The following is a 19,979-nucleotide window of genomic DNA, read 5'->3' on the forward strand; positions in this document are numbered from 1 at the left end:
CGCAGGCAGGCTAACCAAGGTTGGCACAGTGCCAAGAATGCTGCTGCTTGCCGACGCCGAACGCGTTGGAGGCTAGCCACTCGATATCAATCGGCCAGCTTCGCTGTCTCTTGAGCTTTGCGCGGCCTACTTACAGTGTACTAGAATCTAGTACGCTGTAGCCTATAGTGCAAGCTTTCGCCTTTTGTTTTTAGGGGCGAAGCTCCTTAGCGTCGAGCCTTGTCCCTCGTCGCGCCGTCGTAGCCACGCTAGTACTCGCCGCTCCCGCTGGAGGCGCAGCTGTGCTCTAGCTCTCTAGCTGTGCTCTAGAAAAAAAAAAAGATTACACCATCTTCCCGTAGGGGAACCCTGAGTAGTATGCGAAGCAGCCATGGGGTCCACTCGAAGTTCGGGATCGGCCTGTCGCCGCTGACGTTTCGTGGCAGCGGCTCGAGCCTCTTCTCCGCGGCGTTGTCCACGGCGCTGACACTGGCGTTGACGCTGGCGCTGTCCGTGGCACTCATCGATCGTGGCGTTGCGGGAGGAGAATCAGCCGTAGAGATCAGCCGTAGAGATCAGCAAGAGACGATTAGAGTACTGGTGGAAAAAAAGCAGGGAAAAGATGGATACGACCTGATCTCTTAAAATCATAGGCAGCGGTACAAGGTAAATTTTTGAGAAAGAAAAATAATGAGAGGTATACAAAAATGCTAGATAAAGAACATGTCTAGTATACCTGATTAAATCAAGCAGGCTAGGTGTCTATTTGTCGCCGCACCGTTTCAAAGGGGATGCCAATAAATCATCATCATCATCATCACCATCTCTCTCGTTCCCGACACGCGCTCTCTCTCTCGTCCGTAGCTAGGGGCGCTGCGGTGCAGCAGAAGGGCGTTTTTTTCTCTTTCTCTCTCGTTCCCGACGCGCTCTCTCTCTCTCTCTCATCCGTAGCTAGGGGCGCTGCGGTGCACAAGGGCGTTCATTCCCGACGCGCGCTTTCTCTCTCTCATCCGTAGCTAGGGGCGCTGCGGTGCACAAGGGCGTTCATTCCCGACGCGCGCTTTCTCTCTCTCGTCCGTAGCTAGGGGCGCTGCGGTGCACAAGAGCGTTCGTTCCCGACGCGCGCTCTCTTTCTCTCTCGTCCGTAGCTCTGGTTTACCCGAATGATCCCTCAGTGCTTCGCCCACTCATCATAATTCATGAACGTCGTGGATATGCGGTGATTTTTTTAAATGCGAAGCATTTCTTGCCGGCGGCTCTGTCCGTCCCTCCATCCGCCGTGCGGCGTCCACACCCGCACTGCGCATGCGCATCCTCCTTCTCTCCTTTCCTTGTCTCATCTCCTCTCCTCTCGGCATTCCTCCTCTCCTCTCCGACGCTCCTCTTCTCTCCGGATTGCGCAACGAATGGCAACACCTGCGGCTCCGCGCGCGATAATGCGAAGCAGCTTATGTTAGAGGCGCGACGCTAGGCGCTGCATACTACGCTGGGGGGCGCCACTGTAGCTCGCGGTATAATGATGCGCGCGCGCGTTCCGCTCCTCTCATTCTCCTCCCGCAACGCCACGATGAGTGCCACGGACAGCGCCAGCGTCAACGCCAGTGTCAGCGCCGTGGACAACGCAGCGGAGAAGAGGCTCGAGCCGCTGCCACGAAACGTCAGCGGCGACAGGCCGATCCCGAACTTCGAGTGGACCCCATGGCTGCTTCGCATACTACTCAGGGTTCCCCTACGGGAAGATGATGTAATCTTTTTTTTTTTCTCCTAGCTCCGGAAGTGCAACTAGCGCTTCTGGGCCACGTCCGGCTGGCGGCAGAAGCCAGTGGAGCCCTGGACTTGGGGCCCCACCCATCTAGCTCCTAAACCCCTTCCCTTTTACCTCAATAAATGTTAGTCTTCTTCTCCTAGCTCAGCGCGCCGCGGAGAGAAGAAAGGCAGAGGTCGGGAAGGCAGGAAGCTGGCGAAGAGGAGACCGCGTGCATGCACACACGCTCTCTTGTACGCGGTCTCCTCCTCCTCCGGGTTGCCATGGCTACCACGGCTACGCACCACCAATTACGGCTGGCTTAAACAGCTTCGCTGTTAAAAATCACCAGCCCTTTCCATGTCGGGAAAATGGGGGTAAGCGAAGCTTGTGGCAAGACAATGTTGTCGCAGGCGTTCCGCTTCGTTTGCCCTAAACTCAGGGTCGGCGGCTCTTCGCTTACGTTTGTCCTCAACATCGCGCTCCCGCAACTTGGGGTCCGCGGCTCTTCGCTGACGTTTCGCCTGGGCTTCGGAAGCCCTCACGCTAAACGCGGCACGTCGACGACGAGCCCCTTCCCGAGCGGCACCCCTGCCTGTCTTGCGCCGGTAAAATTTGTATCTATGTGTATAAATTGTCCAGAAACTCCAGGTACTTCATTTCATGAGAAACATTGCACTAGGTAACATCTTGCACCGAAGAAAATGCGTTCGTTACGCTTAAAACCTAACATTCCCTAGAGCTGCAAGGACAGTTTTCAACGGTAGCGAACGTGCGAAAACCTTTCGTATAGGGTGCTAATTCTTTCCTTAGGGTGGTAATATTTTATTGCGTTTTCATTTTTTCGCGCGCACCCATAGTATATAGTGTTTTGAGTAAAATGGGTGCTAAATGGGTATAATGGCGGATGTTAAGTGAGAAACAGCCCTTTATAACATCCTTAAGGGTGTTAGTGTGCATGGAAAGAAGTAAAGGATTTCCGGCTATACGTTTGCAACTCGCTGTTGTGTTTCAGCTTCTGTTTGAACACAACAGCGAGTGTTCTGTTTCAAACAGCGTTGTGTTTAACTTATTTATCAAGGAGTTATTGGAAGGCTAGCTTGGCGAGCGGATGGAAAAACTAGAAATGATGCTGTACGGGGAGAAATGGGGTGGGCGTGCTTCGAAGTGCGTGAAGCTCAGAGCAAAACCTGTTTCGGAAAGTGACTTAAGAATAGGAAAGTAGGTTGGCAGTTAAGGTATTTAGCCACGTGTATAGGAAAAGCGCTAATTCGAACTGGAGATCAAGAGGACCAGCAAACTCGCCGGTAAATAGTACGCTAACGACGTTGATTGCGGCACTGAAAATATGAAAACGGAAAGTCGGCGTTCCAGAAACAGCGTATACTGAATAGGCAAGATGGAGAGGAATCTGTGGAACTATATCGAACAGCTAAGAATGAAATCAAGATAAATGTTTTGTGATAATTCAATAGGCTTTGCAGTTAAAAGAGATGTGGTAGCTTAATGAGAGCAGCATTCCGGGCAAGTTGGTAATCCATTACTAAAGTATTATTGCGCAACAAAAAGACACGGACGGGAGAGAAGAAAAACTTGGTGTGTGTGTTTTTCTCTCCCGTCCGTGTCTTTTTGTTGCGCAATAATACTTTAGGCATCTGGCAGCCCGTGGACGCCGAGTCGTAAAATGTTTCTGTGACGACTGTGGATGCATGTGAAGATATCGGGGAACAATCGAGCATGTTTTGTTAGCGTGTCGCACTGTCCATAAAAAAAAAAATAAACGAGCACATGTCACCGCATGCCCGAAGCCTTTGGTATTGAAAATGGTGGGGGAAAGATGTATGAATATACAATGGAGAACAGTAAATGTTGGCTTCAGGCGACTGGTGGCGTAAAGGCAGCCAAGAGAGCGCGAACAGTGAGCAGTAGATACCCGCTGGTATATGAGACCTATCAAGAAAAGGGGTCAGGCAAGGAAAGGCAATCTCTCCAGTGCTATTCACTGCATTCTTAGAAGTATTCAAGCTAGCTCTTAGACTGGGAAGGCTTAAGAGTGAGGATCAACGGCGAATCAGCAGCATTCGGTTTGCAGATGACATTCTCCTATTCAGCAACAATGGGGACGAATTACAACAAACGATTAAGGACCTTAACCGAGAAAGTGTAAGAATTGGGTTGAAGATTAATATGCAGAAGACAAAGGTAATGTTCAATAGTTTGGCAATATGACAAGAATTTAGGATCGCCAGTCAGCCTCTAGAGTATGTAAAGGAGTACGTTTATCTAGGTCAATTACTCACAGGGGAACCTGATCATGATAAGGAACTTTACATAATAATAAAATTGGGTTGGAGTGCACACGGCAGGCATTACCAAATCCTGACTGTGAGATTACCACTGTCGTTGAAAAGAAAAGTGTACAATCATTGCATTCTACCGGTGCTAACATATGGGGCAGAAACTGGGAGGTTAACAAACAAGCTCGAGAACAAGTTGAGGACCGCACAAAGAGCGATGGAACGAAAAATGTTGGGCCTAACGTTAAGAGACAGGAAGACAGCGGTGTGGATCAGAGAACAAACGGGGACAGCCGATATTCTAGTTGACATTAAGTGGAAGAAGTGGAGCTGGACAGGCCATGTAATGCGTAGGATGGATAACCGGTGAACCATTAGAGTTACAGAATGGACACCAAGAGAAGGGAAGCGCAGTCGAGGACGACAGAAAACTAGGTGAGGTGATGAAGTTAGGAAATTTGCAGGCACAAGTTGGAATCAGCTATATATAAGACGGGCAATTGGAGATCGCAGGGAGAGGCCTTCGTCCTGCAGTGGGCATAATTTTAGGCTCATGACTATGAAACCGAGAATAGACGCAGCAGAAAGGTGAAAATTCTGAGCTTGGCCCATGGCTGCACCCCTTTTCACTGGGGGTGCTCATACAATCCATCTGTCCATCGAGGCGCGTTCGCGAATTAGGGGATCGTGCAGCGCTGAGACACCGTTCGTGTCGGCCGAAACGCGCGCTCGTGCCGTCTCCACGACGTGAACAGTGCGCGCGCATGCTTTAAGCCCTGCGCGCATGTATCACAGCATCAGCGACAGGCGCTCCACGCCGTCTTCCCGAGACCAGAGCGTCTTCTCGCGCAAGGGTGAGGCCCCATCGTCGAAAGAACCGAGCGTGGTGGCAGCCAAGGCCGACGTCGGGTGGCTCCTGCCAGGTACGTGCACGAGATAAGTGCGGGCAAACGAACGCCGAGCAAAGATTGCCGCTTGCTGCAGTCTCCGCCGGCGGCATGGCGGCCCTGAAGATGCTGCGCGGCCGCAGCCGCGACGATCCGTCGTCGGTGTCCACAGTGCGCGCGCTGATGCACAAGCGGCTGCTCGACTGGACCCGCTCGGTGGCGCTGCGCTCGCCGTACTGGCTGCTGCCCAGCGCGCTCCTCCTGCTCGGCGGCTACTGCGAGAATGCCCTGCTGGCCAGCGTGCCCACTTTGCGCACCACGCTCACCTACGACGTGCAGGAAATTGTGGGGCCCGCCATCGGCTTCTGCGGGGCCACCCAGAACGGCAGCTTGCGGGTGCGCTCCAGAAATGGTCGCCTTGTTCGAAACTCACTATAAGTAATCGAAATGTAATACGAACTCCCCTGCATGTACATTACGCCGGCTCTTCTCTTACCCTTGTAACCTTTCTCCCTGTGTTCTGACAACGCGCTCGCAGGCATTGGTGATGCAGCGTGTGTGTCCCCTGCTGGAAGGGAGCGGCGTCCGACTGCGCAGCATCGACCTGACCCAGGTGGAGTCGCAGCTGCTCTCCCTGGCCGCCGACGACGTCCGCGATTACGTGTTCCGGTACACGATGGGCGTGGTCACCACCGACCGCGAACGCAGGTACGCCAGCACAGGGTCGACAGAAAGGAAATAATAAACAGCGGTGATCTTGTTTCCTGTCTGCCTTTCCTGTGTAACGTTACTCCGGTCGAACCGGTCGATATGCACAAACTGTCCTAGCAAACTGACGCGCAGATACATGCTTATGCAGTGAGATCGACAATTAAATGCGCGTAACTCGCGGCTGTCATTGATAACGCCACTCAAGTGGGCAACCATGGAGACAAAGAGCTGCGAGGTCCGTCTGCAGTGTTGTCGACGGAAATTTGTAGCGAGGATTGAACATACTCAACAAGGGCCCATACGGGTCCCTTGTTCACATCGTTGATGAAAAAACAATGGCATATGTACGGACAGGGGGCAGTGTGCGTGCACAGATGCCCGGCAAATTACTCCGCGTCCAATTTGTTTTTACTTGTATGCGAAGTGACTCGCCGCAGAGCTTGCTCGGCTCAGCGTCGCTCAGCCAGCCGTCGTCATACTGTATGCGTGCCATTGACATATATAGGCAAAATTAGGTGATGATCATGAGGGTGTTCTACGTACTGCTCAAATTATTTGGCCAGTCAGGACTGGTCAGAACAGTAGACGTGGAAGTAGAGCTTTCATAAGCCTGTGCATGCCGCTGAAGTAAAACCGACGTCGCCAACGCCACTGTGTACGCACCTTTATTAGAGTGTTTTAGGTGTTTGTGGTGTTCCATCGCCGCTCCGCTAAGCCACAGCGGAGCGGCGGGCGATTTTCACGTTTTAGTTTAGCATAGCGAAGCTGACCTTTCTAGGGTGCCTCGATGCGCGCACGCATCGAGGCACCGTGGATGATGATGATGATGATGATGATGATTTATTGGCTTCCCCTTTGAAACGGGGTGGCGACAAATAGTTACCTAGCCTGCTTTATTTAATCAGGTATACTATACATGTTCTTTATCTAGCATTTTTGTATACATCTCATTATTCTTTTTCTTTTTCAAAAATTTACCTTGTACAGCTACCCATGATTTTAAATGATCAGGTCGTATCCATCGTTTTCCTGCTTTTTTTCCACCAGTACTCTAAACGTCTCTTGCTTATCTCTACGGCTGATCTGTTGATGTTTCCTACCACTTTAAACCCATGCGCTTCTGGGCAGGGGCGTAGCCCGAAATTTTTTTCGGGGGAGGGTAGGGGGGCAAGCGTCTGCTTTCCTCTACGTGACGTGATCGATAATAAATATCGGTAGTTTAAGCAGACTCTATACATGTATATCAAAGACATGGGACGCCCCCCCCCCCCCCCCCCCCCTCGCGTGAAGAAATTAAGTAAAAAGTAAAGTAAGCTCAGTAAAGTACAGTAAGGTACGACAGGTACAGTGGGCGTTTGGAGCAACGGTCTCTCATCGCGCCACTGAATGTACGGCTATACACGTGAAAATGCACGTGTGCCCAGGCTATACCTACTGTGTTCGCTGCGTCTTTGCGCTAGAAAACTGAAATACGCGCAAAAACGCGTAATGCCTTTTTTTTTTTTTTTTTAAGCTTTCGTCGCCCTGCTCCCTCATACGAGAGGGTTGTATTTCCTGCGGCAAGTGCATGGGCCGCGCTGTCTTCCGCTGTGTGCGAGCGTGCAGCCGTCATTTGCCTTTACGTCAGCAGGTCCAGAATTATAAAGAATATTTCACCGCACAGCATAGATATGGCATGTGTACGCATTTCAAGTAGTGCGTGCAAATCATTTCTGCTTCATTTACGCCGGTGCATACAGGAAGCGGCCTTGTACCTCACAGAATCTCGACTGATTGATGTACTAGCGTTGCAGGAATGAACTCCGGTCTTGTTCAGTGCATAGTGCACATAATAAATTTCTCAGGACGCGTGAATTCCGACGAGAACTGTCAGCGCCTGCAACAAGAGTTTACTTACGTTGTACTGCGCACAACAGTAATCCATGCTTGTCGGCTGTCTGTTTCGTGCATTATGTTGCGAGTCGGTGGAATTTCGCTGCTGGCATCAACCCCTTCGTGTGTACATTGCTGGTTTGGAATTCCACAACACAACAGCAACTACCAGCCTTCCGTAATTGCTGCTTTGGGATTCAAAAACACAACAGTTACTACCAGCCTTTCGTAGGGGCGCAATCGTAAACAAGAGACGTTTCGCGCGCAGACCTGCGCGAGCGCGGCCTGACCGGCACCTGAAGGGAAGCGGCGGAAATGTATACCGGACATTTCGACAACCTGGGGTCTTTAACGTGCACCTAAATCTAAACGAGCCTCGAGCATTTTCGCCTTCATCTAAAATGCGGCTGCCGCGTTTGTTGCTTCATTTGTTGCGCATTTGTTGCTTCAGAATGCGGCCGCTGCAATGCGGCCGCCACATTCTCGCCCAAAACCTCAAGAGTGTCAAAGCCTTGACAAACACAGTGACAGTTTTTTCCATATGCAGACATGATTCGCTGTAATTAAATTACCAACCCAAACGGAAGCGCCCAGGGATGAAATTATGATAGTAGCAAAGGTTTCTTGAATTATGTCAGCGCGAAGCGACGTGAACAAAGGCGGGGGGGGGGGGGGGGGGGAAGTGTGGGGGTGCACAAAAAATTTCGGGGAGGGGGGGAGGGGGAGGGAGCAGCCAAACTAAAACACTCCATAGACTCGGAGGAGCGGAACGGCGCGGCCATTTAAAATGTACATTCACCACAATTCTCGCAGACCAACTTGCAGGATGCAGTTCTCGAACTCGCGGCTTCCATCGCTTGACCGAATTGTGCCTGCATGCGCATGACTGCATAGCTTTACGCTCTTGTCGTATACCATCCCTTCCATTATCCTAGCTTAGGAAATTTTGTGTCTAATGATATCGCACATTAGAAGAATGTTTGCGCAGAGTACAGACTATATCATTCGTTTATCATATTTACAGCTCCATCCATGATTTAGAACATCCCAAAAAAGATTACCATATTGAAGTGTGCCACTCTGAGCAGACTGCAAATTTAAGACCTGCGCCAAGCGGAGAATCATCGTGGCGTAATTATGTTAAGAAAATGTCACAGTTTCGCCCTAAGGGCGAAGCAATGAATGCGATAGCAACACAGCGATGTCATACGAAGTAAGGTGAGCGGCTTTGGTAGCAATATGAATTGTAGTAAACATGAGCTGATTAAGTAAGCAGGTGTGCTGCGGCGTAAGTAGACCGACATGAAGAGAGACTCGATGACCACGAGAAGGCGCGTGTGAAATGGTGGTGTTGATGAGAAGCGCTTCCCGTGGGCAGCGCGCGTGCGAAGGGACACACCTGTAGCGCTGCACTGCCGATCCGGGCAGCATTACATGCGTAGCGTGCGTTGGAAAATGTGGCCCGACTATGACTAACTGAATGAACGAGAGTGGTGTGAGCGCGCACAAACAAACATGAATAGATCACACTGAATGACTGCAGACAACGACCGTCAAAACGCTGGCAGCAAGCCCATACGCTGCAGCGGGCGAAGGTACGTGCGGTCTATCGCTTGAACAGAAACTGAGCGGCGAATGCACAGTGCATAAAGGTCAGAGCCGTGTGGAGACCCCCCCCCCCCCCCGCTCCCTCCGGCGCTGGCTTCCCGCTTCCTTGCTTGCGCGTGGGAGAGATAAGGGACGGTGCGGTCGAGCGACGAGCGTGGTTGTTGGCAGAGTAGAAATGCCCCCCCCCCCCCCCCTGCTCCCTCCGGCGCTGGCTTCCCGCTTCGTTGCTTGCGCGTGGGAGATTGAGTGCGTTCGCTCTCCGTGACAGCGCGCGTCCCCGCACGCTTCCGCTCGGGCATACGGTGCGCGGTGAAGATTTTATCTATGCGGAACCTCACGGCGACGGCGACGCCGACGGCAGAAATCCGGTTGAAGTGTCCATATAATTGCTATCGCAATAAAATAAAAAAAGCGGTTGACCTCGTGAGCACTTCTACAGCTTCGCAACGCTAGGTCCACCTGTATCAAAGCAACAATCATCTTCCTCCTTGTGTTGCGCACCGCCGAAGAACACTAAATGGAGGCGTGCCACCGACAAGACCTATAAATGACCTCGCTCGGTGTCATTACAGATGCGTTGTCAGCCTTCGTCGCAGCTTTCTTGGCTCGCATGATCACCCTGACGTAGCATATGATACACGTCACGCGATGGGTTTATGCTGACGGAAAAATAGAAATCGTGCAACCTGAAATAGCGAGACGGGAAGTGCCGTATTTTGACCTATTCGTGGCATATGTGTTCGCGCCTATATGTTGTTCGCGGAAGGGGAAAAAGGGGGCTTAAATATTAGCGTGCGCAGTACAATATGCTGCGTTGGTGCAGGTTCGCGCTTTGGTTCAATGGCCAGAATCCACACTCTGCTCTGCTGGCCCTGAACCTTCTGCACATAGCGCTGCTTCGCGACATCACCGGTGACCCAGAGTCCTTCGTGCGGCTCACCAACACTCCTGACAACTTCCAGGTGCGCTGACGGGAGTAAACTCGGTCATGCGAAGGCAGATGATTAGTTTGTGATAATTATAACCATGGTATGCACTCATGAGGAAGATTTTTTTTTTCGCTTTTTACGGTGTGCGTGTAAGGGGAGTTACTTCGGGACGTTGTTAATCGGTCTATCGATAATCAACTGCGCAATCTGTGGTGGCAGCTCAGAAGCACTGAACGTTTCTCTATGTAGCCAAGCCAGTTGAAGCTGCTTGTGCAGGCCGTGGAGTCTGAGGACACGCTGCTGAACTTCTTCCGCGAGTTCGAGCTGTCGAGAGTGCGCCGCGAGAGCGCAGGCTACGTGGTGCACGCGGTGTTGGTGCGCGTGCTGTGCGCCGTGTTCCTGCCCGCGGCGCTGTGCTACCACGCGGCGCACTTCGTGCTGCCCGTGCTGGTGGAGCGCATGTCGGCCGCCAAGCACCTGCAGCTCATGGCCGGGCTGTCGGGTGCCGTCTACTGGCTCGGCCACTTGCTCTTCGACGTGCTCCTCTGCGTCGCGCATGCACTCCTCTTCACCGCAGCGGCCGTCGCCTTCCGCTCGTTCCTCGGATGGCCCTACATCCGTGAGTGCGCCTCGGGGTCGTTGCTAGCAGAGCCTGGCACTGCTGCGCAGACGGAAACCAAATGCGCCCGTGCACGTGACAATTCGCTGCACGTCAGACCGCGTTGATCCAGAGATCTGCCGACCAGTCACCTTCCACCTGTTCTCTTCACATCTGTCCTTCAGGCTATGTGGACGGTTTAAATGAAGCTAGTGTGGAGAAACGTATTGACATAGTTTCTAATGAACTTCTAAGCACTTCAGGGTGCGTGTTACAATTCATATTACTGTCAGCCCTCGAGGAATGCAGATCTTGCAGAAATATATGGAAATAAAAGCGTGCATATGCAGGTATATACATACATTGCAGTTCCTCGCGCACGTACGCACACACACACACACACGCGCGCACGAACGAACGCGCGCACACACACGCACGCACGCACATACATACACACATACACACACACACACACACACACATATATATATATATATATATATATATATATATATATATATATATATATATATATATATCCCGCTATTGAGCGATTTGCGGGAAATATAATCAGCAGCACGTGCGAATACGCTTTCTCCTATGTTCCCGCGCGGCAGTGATTATGGCTCGCCTATTTCATCCTGCGCATCTTTGCAGAGGCCGTGTTTCTGATATTCGTGATGTATGGCGTGTTGTCCGCAAACCTGGCCTACCTGGCATCATTTTGGTTTGACGACGCTACCAAAGCATTCTACACAATGACCACCATGTACATTTTCGGGGGTAAGTGCATGCTATCGCGAGTACATCTGCACTGTGCATTAAATGCGCTGTAATTCATTTGTGAGCAAGAACCTGCAGACAGAATTCTGATCGCTGTTATTTGGGTTTGGAGCGATCGGCTGCCTATAGGACGGTTTTCTTTGTCATATGGTGGCACCCTTCAACATATACCTGTTGGGGCCGCAAAGATCCATGCATATGCCCAAACCAAAAACGTTATGAACCGCTCTAAGAAGCACTTGGGTGCCTCTCATGACCGTTGCTATAAAGACATGCATTTCGTAACTGCGCCCAGCAGCCCATATAACAAACAGAGCAAGAAAACAAGACTGACATACACTGACTGACAAACAAGGCGTCTGACGGGTATATGGTAGAGCACGGACCATGAGAAGGAATGCTGCTTTACAAAAATACGGATGATTCGTGGCCTTCTGTGCGCTGATGTATTAACAGTGTACTTCATCCCATAGTGAGCTCATACTGTTAACGCTATACATATTGCGCTCTTTGCAATAAGAGAGTTTCGGCATAGTGCAACACTGTTACCGTTACCGATATCAGCTGCCACGACTGCGCATGCGCGGAGCTTACCGGGCTGCGGTTAGCTTATACCGGACGGCTCCTGTCGGTGGCTGGACGGCATCGAGGCGGGGAATATAGGCCTAGCTTCCAAACAAACAACCGACCTGAATAATAGGGTCAAAACATAACTTTGTCCTCAGCGTGAGGTGAGACTAAGCGATGGCGGAGAGCAAGTAACACAAGCGGATTGGGATCGAAGCGGGCAGCATGCATGGACACTGCCGTGTATGCAGTCATGGTCATTTCCAGGAATTTTGCCCATAACATCTTCATCCATCTGTCGAACGTGAACGCAGTATACCAGCGAATTTTTTTTTAAATTGTACTTCAAAACATCATCCGAATTTCAATAACTTCCAGTTAGCAACGGCGTAAAGGTGCTCGTTCTCGCTGGTGCATTGCGTTGAAGTTCTACAGATGGCTAAAGATGTCCAAAATTACTATGTATCGACGAGAGCAGTCTAGGAAACTTACTGAAGCCCAGTAAACTCCGCACATGCGCAATCGTGACAGCCGGTATTGGTAACGGTAAGACGGTAACGCTATGTTAAAACTCTCTAAAACTTTCCAATAGCGCTTTGTGGTGTTCCATCTTGAGCTGCGTTTTCTTTTGCTGTCTGCCGTCTTAAGTCATGTCGAACCAACTAGTGTCACACACTTGAGTAATATTAGGTTGTCTTTTTGGTGCCGTTGTCCACAGAATAAACTGACCTATTCACTTACCATGTTAGTGCTTCATGGACAGCGTGAACGCCACAATGGTGCATGTATACGCACCTGAGTTTGAAAATACACCTTCGACAACACTTGCTTTGAGCCATAAAACTCTTGCTCGAGTTTTCTTTCCGGCGAGTTCTTTACGTGTTGGCGGGTTCTCTTTTATAATTATTAAACGTTTCTAGTCTCTCCAGAGCAAAATAACAGTAACAGCTGGGACGAAGAACTTGATGAGTTTGTCATGCACGTGCCTTACGCTGGCGGCTGCGCATACAAATATTAAGGGTGGGTCTGGACATTCGGACCCCCCCCCCCTCCCCCCTGGATGTGCGCATATATACTGCTGATAAATGATACCGAAATCTGGCACCGGTCAGTCTATATAGCGCTGTTTAGTGACTGTCACCGCGATACGCGCAGGCGTGTTCGGCGCACTTCTGACGACCGCGGCCGACATGCTGGCGTTCTCGGCGAGCCCTCCGACGCTGCAGGTGTTGATCGAGATCGTGATGACTGTGCCCATCCGGTGGCTGCCCACTTACATCGTCACCAGGGGATTCGTGAGTGTATACACTTGACGCCATCGCTTGTGGTCTGAAGAGGGACACGTTTATCTACAGGGAAACGAAGCCTACATCGTGTCAAAGCTATCATCATGTCATAACTTCAAGGCATAGTAGAATGCGTACTGCATTGTCGCGGCATGTGGCTTCATCATGGATCTCCAGAGGTTGATGCTCAATTAGTGTAAACGCCGTGCCGCTGAGAGAAGGCACAAGAGCGAACCAAGCAAAAGTGACTATTGAGCGGACTGCCTCATGTGTGGATCACATGACGTTCACCGGCACTCGCGCAGTTTCACCTTGGGCAAACTTTTTTGCCGTTTGGGGTCAGCTGAGCATTGCGCGCGATCTTAGGAGTCTGTGTTGTTGCTCGCGCAGCGCTGTTTCTCGCGGTGGAGCTAAAAGAGCGTGTGTTTCGTGTCGGGACTCGTTTCTCAAGGACGCGGCGTACGCCCCGTCACGGTGCAGCTATCCACTGATGTCTTCCCAAGCCTAACCAAGCGTGTACGCGTGTTTGTAAGTTCCCCGTGGCGTCCTTTTACGTCGCTTCGCCGTGTACCAATGAGCCAAAGCAAAAGACTGTGGCAAAAAATCCGGTGGTGGAACGGCTCCATGCCACGCGCACTCGCCTTGCTTTTCATCGAGTTGTTTGTCCGTCCTGCATGTCGTACCATGTGACATACACGTCAGGTCTGGTAAGCTTTACTGGAAAGTAGTCTTGACGCGATTCACCTAACGAATGTCTTATTTCTACGCATGCAGACCAAGCTGATCCTGCTACACAAAGAGAGCCTGATATGCGCAGAAGGTGGTCTCCTGCTGAAGCGCTACTGCGAGAAGAACTTCCTGCGCTTCACGACTAGCCTGGCACAGTGCTGCCCGCAGTATGGAGAGCCCCGTAAGTGCATATACGAGCATGTCTACAGTAAATTGGGGCGCCGAGACGGGCGTGTTGTGTTACGCTTGGCGTATTAGCCCAAGACAAAACGCAAGGCTCGTGGGACTGCTGACGGGTCAACCAGCGAGGTCAACGACCGTTCGAGGTGTCCTCCAAGGAAGCAACTCTCTCCAAGAAAGTTGGAACGACCGCGGCGTGGGCCTTCGTGCGACGCCCCGGTATAGCGTAGGCCAGCTACTCTTTTCGAGACGCACGGGTGGTGTAGGCTAGAGCACGATCCTCACTGTGACGCCTGACTCCCGAGACCACGACTCCACAATCTTACAGTAGGTAGAAGGAGCATTTTCGGCAGAGAGCATGTCTCGAGATATTCGCCTTGCCTTCAAACAAAAGTCGTCCTAGTTGAGTTCGGTAACTTAAGTATAACGCCCACAAGCTCGTTCGCGCCGGTAACAAGCTAGGAATTGCTATTTGTCTTGTCTCTACCAACAATTCAGGTGTACGTTCGTGACGTCACGCCATTGCCGGTTCACGGCGGCCCTCTTGTTGAAAATGCTGGGATGGCAGCATTTTTTATCGATAATGGCGGAGGCAGTACGTTAGCGCACATGTGCAGTAAAAGTTTATGCCATAGAGTTTAAATGCAAGTAGAGCGAACTCTGGCGCTAGTGCAATCGGGGCGGTTCAGCCCAAGACTATAATGGACCTTTTTCCAGTAAGCGACCCCTCTAGCGGCCGCCACTTCAACTAAACTTGACGGGCAAGACACATACGCTCCCGCCGCTTCTCGCCTCTACGCAGAGCATGATAGCGTTTGACCAAGCAGTCTCTCGTGACGGCCGTTCCTGTTTTTTTCTTCATTTGCTTCATTTGCCTTCAAAAAGTAAGACTAGCGAGCTTTGTATAATGCGACACCGCGAGTGTGTCGCTTTGGCCTCGCACGATGCATTCTGATCGGCTGTGTGGCGAGATTCTTCTTTTCGTTTGGCGCCATGTAACCGTACAGCTATTTCCGTCTGCATGCAGTAACGCTTTCTACAGCCAATGGTAAAATCCGTGCGGTATACATACCCGAAGATTAAAACATCGCCGTGACTTCCGAGTCAGTCGTAGCCCCCGGGGAGAAGTGCAATAATCACAGCGCTAGTGTCATGCTGTTACCAGAACGCAGGCTTCCCTCACTCAGCAAGAATCGCGTGATAACTCACTGATAACATGGCGTATTTTTTTTTATTTGAAAGTGCGCTCCACTTTCGTACAATACGTTCACCATTCCACGCCGGCTTGTACAATCGACAGTACAGCAAGTGCCCGGCATGAGATTCGTCGCAAACGCTGCACCTATCGCTCGAGCATTAGTTCACGGAGTCGTTTTCATCGACAAAAGTGCTTGCAGTCTTTCCCCACTAACACTGCTAAGTATTTCCTTTAACCAATATCCTCACCCAAAACACGAGAAAAATTATTGTTCAGCCCCTCAAGCTCAGGAAATTGCCGCAGATCATGCAAGGGTCCACGCACTCACTTCGCACACCTGCCCTGCGATAATGGCGGCGCGGCGTTGAATGCAGCTGAGGCGAGGGTACGCGCATGCGCATAGCTGAATTGGAAAAAGGGTCCATTATAGGTAGAACTCTCCGTAGGCGCCGTATAGCCTTGGTAGAGTGTACTAGGTTGGGGGAGTGGGTCCAGCGGACCCAGACGCCTTGGCAAGCGCCGAGGCTGAAGCAAAAAACGTGAAAAATGTGGCGGCGCTGCCGTCGCCTTATTCTGAATCTCCGGCCAATAAACGTTGGCTCCGGCTGTTTCAGCAACGCTCATTGGCTGAGGCGAGCTCACGGGCTGTGTAGCTGTCGTCAGCTCGACGCATCGACGTTGTTGCGTCGTTTTTATTCTTTCCGCCGCTCATTTTCCATTTTATTTATAATAGATCGGTGGGGAATAATCTCAGTGTTACCGCCACTGAGTATCCGCTTGTCAAAGCTCCATGCAGCTGTTGTAGGGTTTCCGACGCGACAAGCGACCGGCCGGCGCGCGGGGTCGCTCATTCGGGAGAAAGCGACGGTGGCGCCACCAACTTTTCAATAAAAAAGGCCTCAGCGGGGAGTCTGCGTTGGCCCCACTCCCCCAATCTAATACTCTAGCCTTGGTCTGCCGCCAGAGGGCGGGAACGCCGCAGGTAGCTTAAAGCCAAGGTAGCTCTACGCGGGACGCGGGTGCAGCTCTGCGTTGGCGCTCGGGTCTTCGCAACTTACAAACGCAACAAGTGTTTTCACGAATGCCTTTTATTGCGATAGCAATTATATGGACACTTCAACCGGATTTCTGCCGTCGGCGTCGCCGTCGCCGTGAGGTTCCCTATAGATAAAATCTTCGACGCGCGCCGTATGCCCGAGCGGAAGCGTGCGGGGACGCGCACTATCACGGAGAGCGGCCGCACTCAATCTCCCACGCGCAAGCAAGGAAGCAGGAAGCCAGCGCCGGAGGGAGCAAGGGGGGGGGGGGGGGGGCGCACTTCTCTGCCAACAACCGCGCTCGTCGCTCGCTCGCACCGTCTCTTATCTCCACACGGCTCTGACCTTTATGCGCCGTGCATTCGCCGCTCAGTTTCCGTTGAAGCGATAGACCGCACGTACCTTCGCCCGCTGCGGCGTATGCTTGCTGCCAGCGTTTTGACAGTCGTTGTCTGCTGTCATTCAGTGTGATCTCTTCGTGTTTGTGCGCGCTCACACCACGCTTGTTCATTCAGTTAGTAATAGTCGGGCCACATTTTCCAACGCACGCTACACATGTAATGCTGTCCGGATCGGCAGTGCAGCGCTACAGGTGTGTCCCTTCGCACGCGCTGCCCACGGGAAGCGCTTCTCATCAACACCACCGTTTCACACGCTCCTTCTCGTGGTCATCGAGTCTCTCTTCATGTCGGTCTACTTACGCCGCAGCACACCTGCTTACTTAATCAGCTCATGTTTACTACAATTCATATTGCTACCAAAGCCGCTCACCTTACTTCGTATGACATTGCTGTGTTGCTATCGCATTCATTGCTTCGCCCTTAGGGCGAAACTGTGACATTTTTTTAAAATGTTTGTATAGCCTCGCGTTTAGCAGATTGATTGAAAAACTTTACTGAGCTGTGAAAATGCTGCTGCGCTCCCCCGAAGTGCGCTGTTCAAGTCCTTAGTCCAGCTCCCCAGCAGCCCTGGACGTCCGCCGCGCTCTGCTAATCAGCTGTTTCTTATTAGCAGCTGTAATCAGTACTAATTATTAATGCGAACGCATTATATTCCTTATGAGGCGGAAAATCCGGTGTAGGCGGCGTGACGACATGATGGTCCAAAAAGTCAAGGGAGCCCAAGTGAATCGATGCAGCTGGGTGATGACATTAATTTAGGAAAAGGAAATTAAGAAGTTAATTAAGACAGTCAAATAAGGCACTCGAACCCACGACCATTGGTGTTGACACGAAGTTAATTAAAGTAATATAGGGTAGTAATAATTCAATAAGTTAAAAGCACGCAGTCACATAAGTTTGAAAACTGAACCTAGTCTATAGTAAAGTTGGTTCAGCCAGCATGGGAATTATGGGAAGTACATGGATTAGCCTGAACTTCGTCCTTCTGGCTTCAAACGGCTTCGTGACTTTGTAAACTCGTCATTTTCAACAAAGTACTGTATAATAAAGGAACTAAATAAACATTATTAAAGCTGTCCGATGGCAGGATTCAAACACAGGACCTCTAGTACAGAAGCCCGATATTGAAACCATTACGCCAGGGACGCATACATCGACAAGCGGCATAGAACGCCGTTATGAATTTCTCGCGGGCTATAAAAAAAATAGGCAGCGCGTTGAGACGCTTGGCGCGTTTCGAGTTGGCCGCCTCTACAAGCTGAACCATTGCAATTAGTAGCGAGTGTGCGTGTTCGTAGAGTACTCTGCACTTAGAAAAGTATAGATCGCTTTGAAATTGAGGACAACGAAGACAGATAAAGCGTAATAAACAAAGCCGCAAGAACGTCACAATCCACAAGTACGAAGATCAGACAAATTCATGTACTTCATCCCATGGAGGCTAAACGATCGCAGCGACAGAGTTCCCTCTAGTAATTATTGTAAGAAACCCTATGATATAGATCGACCACACAGTTGCCGCTTCCCAGCAACTGCAGCTTATGCAACCGTAATATCTTTACAGGGAAATGCTTCCGGCGAACGCTATACGCGAAGGCGAGCTTTCTGGTTCTCTGTTTTTTTGTTTTTTTTTTTCTTTCCCCCGCACGGCCGGCGCCGCGGTTGATGATTTATTGGCATCCCCTTTGAAACGGGCCGGTGACAAATAATCACTTAGCCTAGGTAATGGTGATAATGATTTAGCCTGCGTGATGGATGGATGGATGGACCCTTTAAATCGGGCGGTGGCACACGCCAGCTAGCCGTGACTATTAGCTACGTGACTACCATAGGAAGCTTAAAGTCACTGGAACCTGGAAAGTACCGGAGCGCGCGCAGGCGACACTGCGCTGTTGTTGCCAGATTTGGTCCAACGCATCTCTCGGGCGGCAGCAGCTCAGATATATGTAGCTTCGCTTTCAACGGTTTATATTATCGCAGATCAGCACATTTCATCGTCCTTCACATAAAAGATGAGACGGTGCATCTTCTATGCGTGCGAAGCAGTACAGAAAAGTACGATCGGTACACTTTTACAGGCGCCAAATTGGATGCAGCGAGACCAGCGACAGGACGAGCGCTCGAGCGGCCGGCCTTTCGTTTGTTCTCCTTCCCGATAAGCTTAGTGCTCGTTGGGAGGCTATGCAAGGAATATACTAAATTGCTTAATTGCATAATTAAGCAACATTACTCGTGTTTTAAGCATTTTATACGTCGCAGGCCTACGTGAATTTCTTTTTTGTTGACATTGACCTGTTTTACGCTCGTAGCCAACTCGTAGCTATTCAACGCGCTTCGGAAAACACGAGCAGCTCTTCCTCGGGTTTTCGGGGCTTGCTACACTGAAAACCGGCACGATGGTTGTCGCAGTGGGCCCTATGAAAGCCACAAACAAAACCGTGTTTCGCTTAGCTTGATACGATATAAATTACATGTACTCCGAAAGTGAAGCATTCAACTGCGCGCCCCCCATTCTAAATGCAAAACGAACCCGATGCTCGTGTGTCACACAGGATTTTTTAGGCTGTCTAGACATTAATCGCTAACACGCATCGTTCATAAGCGTGTATATAATCGTTTTCTAACGTGGCTACTGATTTATCGGCGCTCGAAACGATTGATACAGATCGACTGCGACGATGATTAATGGTCCCTGACTGCTGTACAAGGAAAGGGATGCTAAACCAGTTACCCAGGTCACGTTGCTGTTGTTTTAAGCAGTCATAAATAACAACACACGAGAAAATGTGCATTTTAATATTCGACATTGACAGGTCGATACATCTTTATTGCAGCGGTTTTCTCGCTACATTATTATTTTCAACAGCGGAGCTGTTTAAGTTCCGGGAAATGCTGGGGATGACTTGGTAGTGCTTAGCCTATCCCAAATACGTGGCCAATATCTTGCGATAGCCAATCGATAGCCAATCAATAGCTAATCGATAAACGATAAATTATCAATAAAATCTAAAAAATGCTGGGGATGATTTGGTAGTGCTTACCTTAGCAAAATACATGGCCAATACCTTGCGATAGCCAATCTATAGCTAATCGATCAATAATCAATAAATTCTGGGGAAATGCTGGGGATGACTTGGTAGTGCTTAGCCTAGCCGAAATACGTGGTCAATACC

At 50.6% G+C, this 19,979-nt stretch overlaps 1 protein-coding gene across 1 annotated transcript in view; it reads left to right on the plus strand.

The window, feature by feature from the left end:
- LOC125941356 (retinal-specific phospholipid-transporting ATPase ABCA4-like) overlaps nt 1-19,979 on the plus strand; it is a 67,348-nt gene that overhangs the window by 15,715 nt on the left and 31,654 nt on the right. Inside the window, exons 7-13 of the mRNA XM_049658417.1 lie at nt 4,816-4,943; nt 5,005-5,303; nt 5,446-5,615; nt 9,922-10,060; nt 10,304-10,646; nt 13,131-13,270; nt 14,036-14,171. Coding sequence (XP_049514374.1) covers nt 4,816-4,943; nt 5,005-5,303; nt 5,446-5,615; nt 9,922-10,060; nt 10,304-10,646; nt 13,131-13,270; nt 14,036-14,171 — 1,355 coding nt within the window. The remainder of the gene's footprint in view (nt 1-4,815; nt 4,944-5,004; nt 5,304-5,445; nt 5,616-9,921; nt 10,061-10,303; nt 10,647-13,130; nt 13,271-14,035; nt 14,172-19,979) is intronic.

The sequence above is a fragment of the Dermacentor silvarum genome, chromosome 11 (genome assembly GCF_013339745.2).
Source record: "Dermacentor silvarum isolate Dsil-2018 chromosome 11, BIME_Dsil_1.4, whole genome shotgun sequence".
NCBI lineage: Eukaryota > Metazoa > Arthropoda > Arachnida > Ixodida > Ixodidae > Dermacentor > Dermacentor silvarum.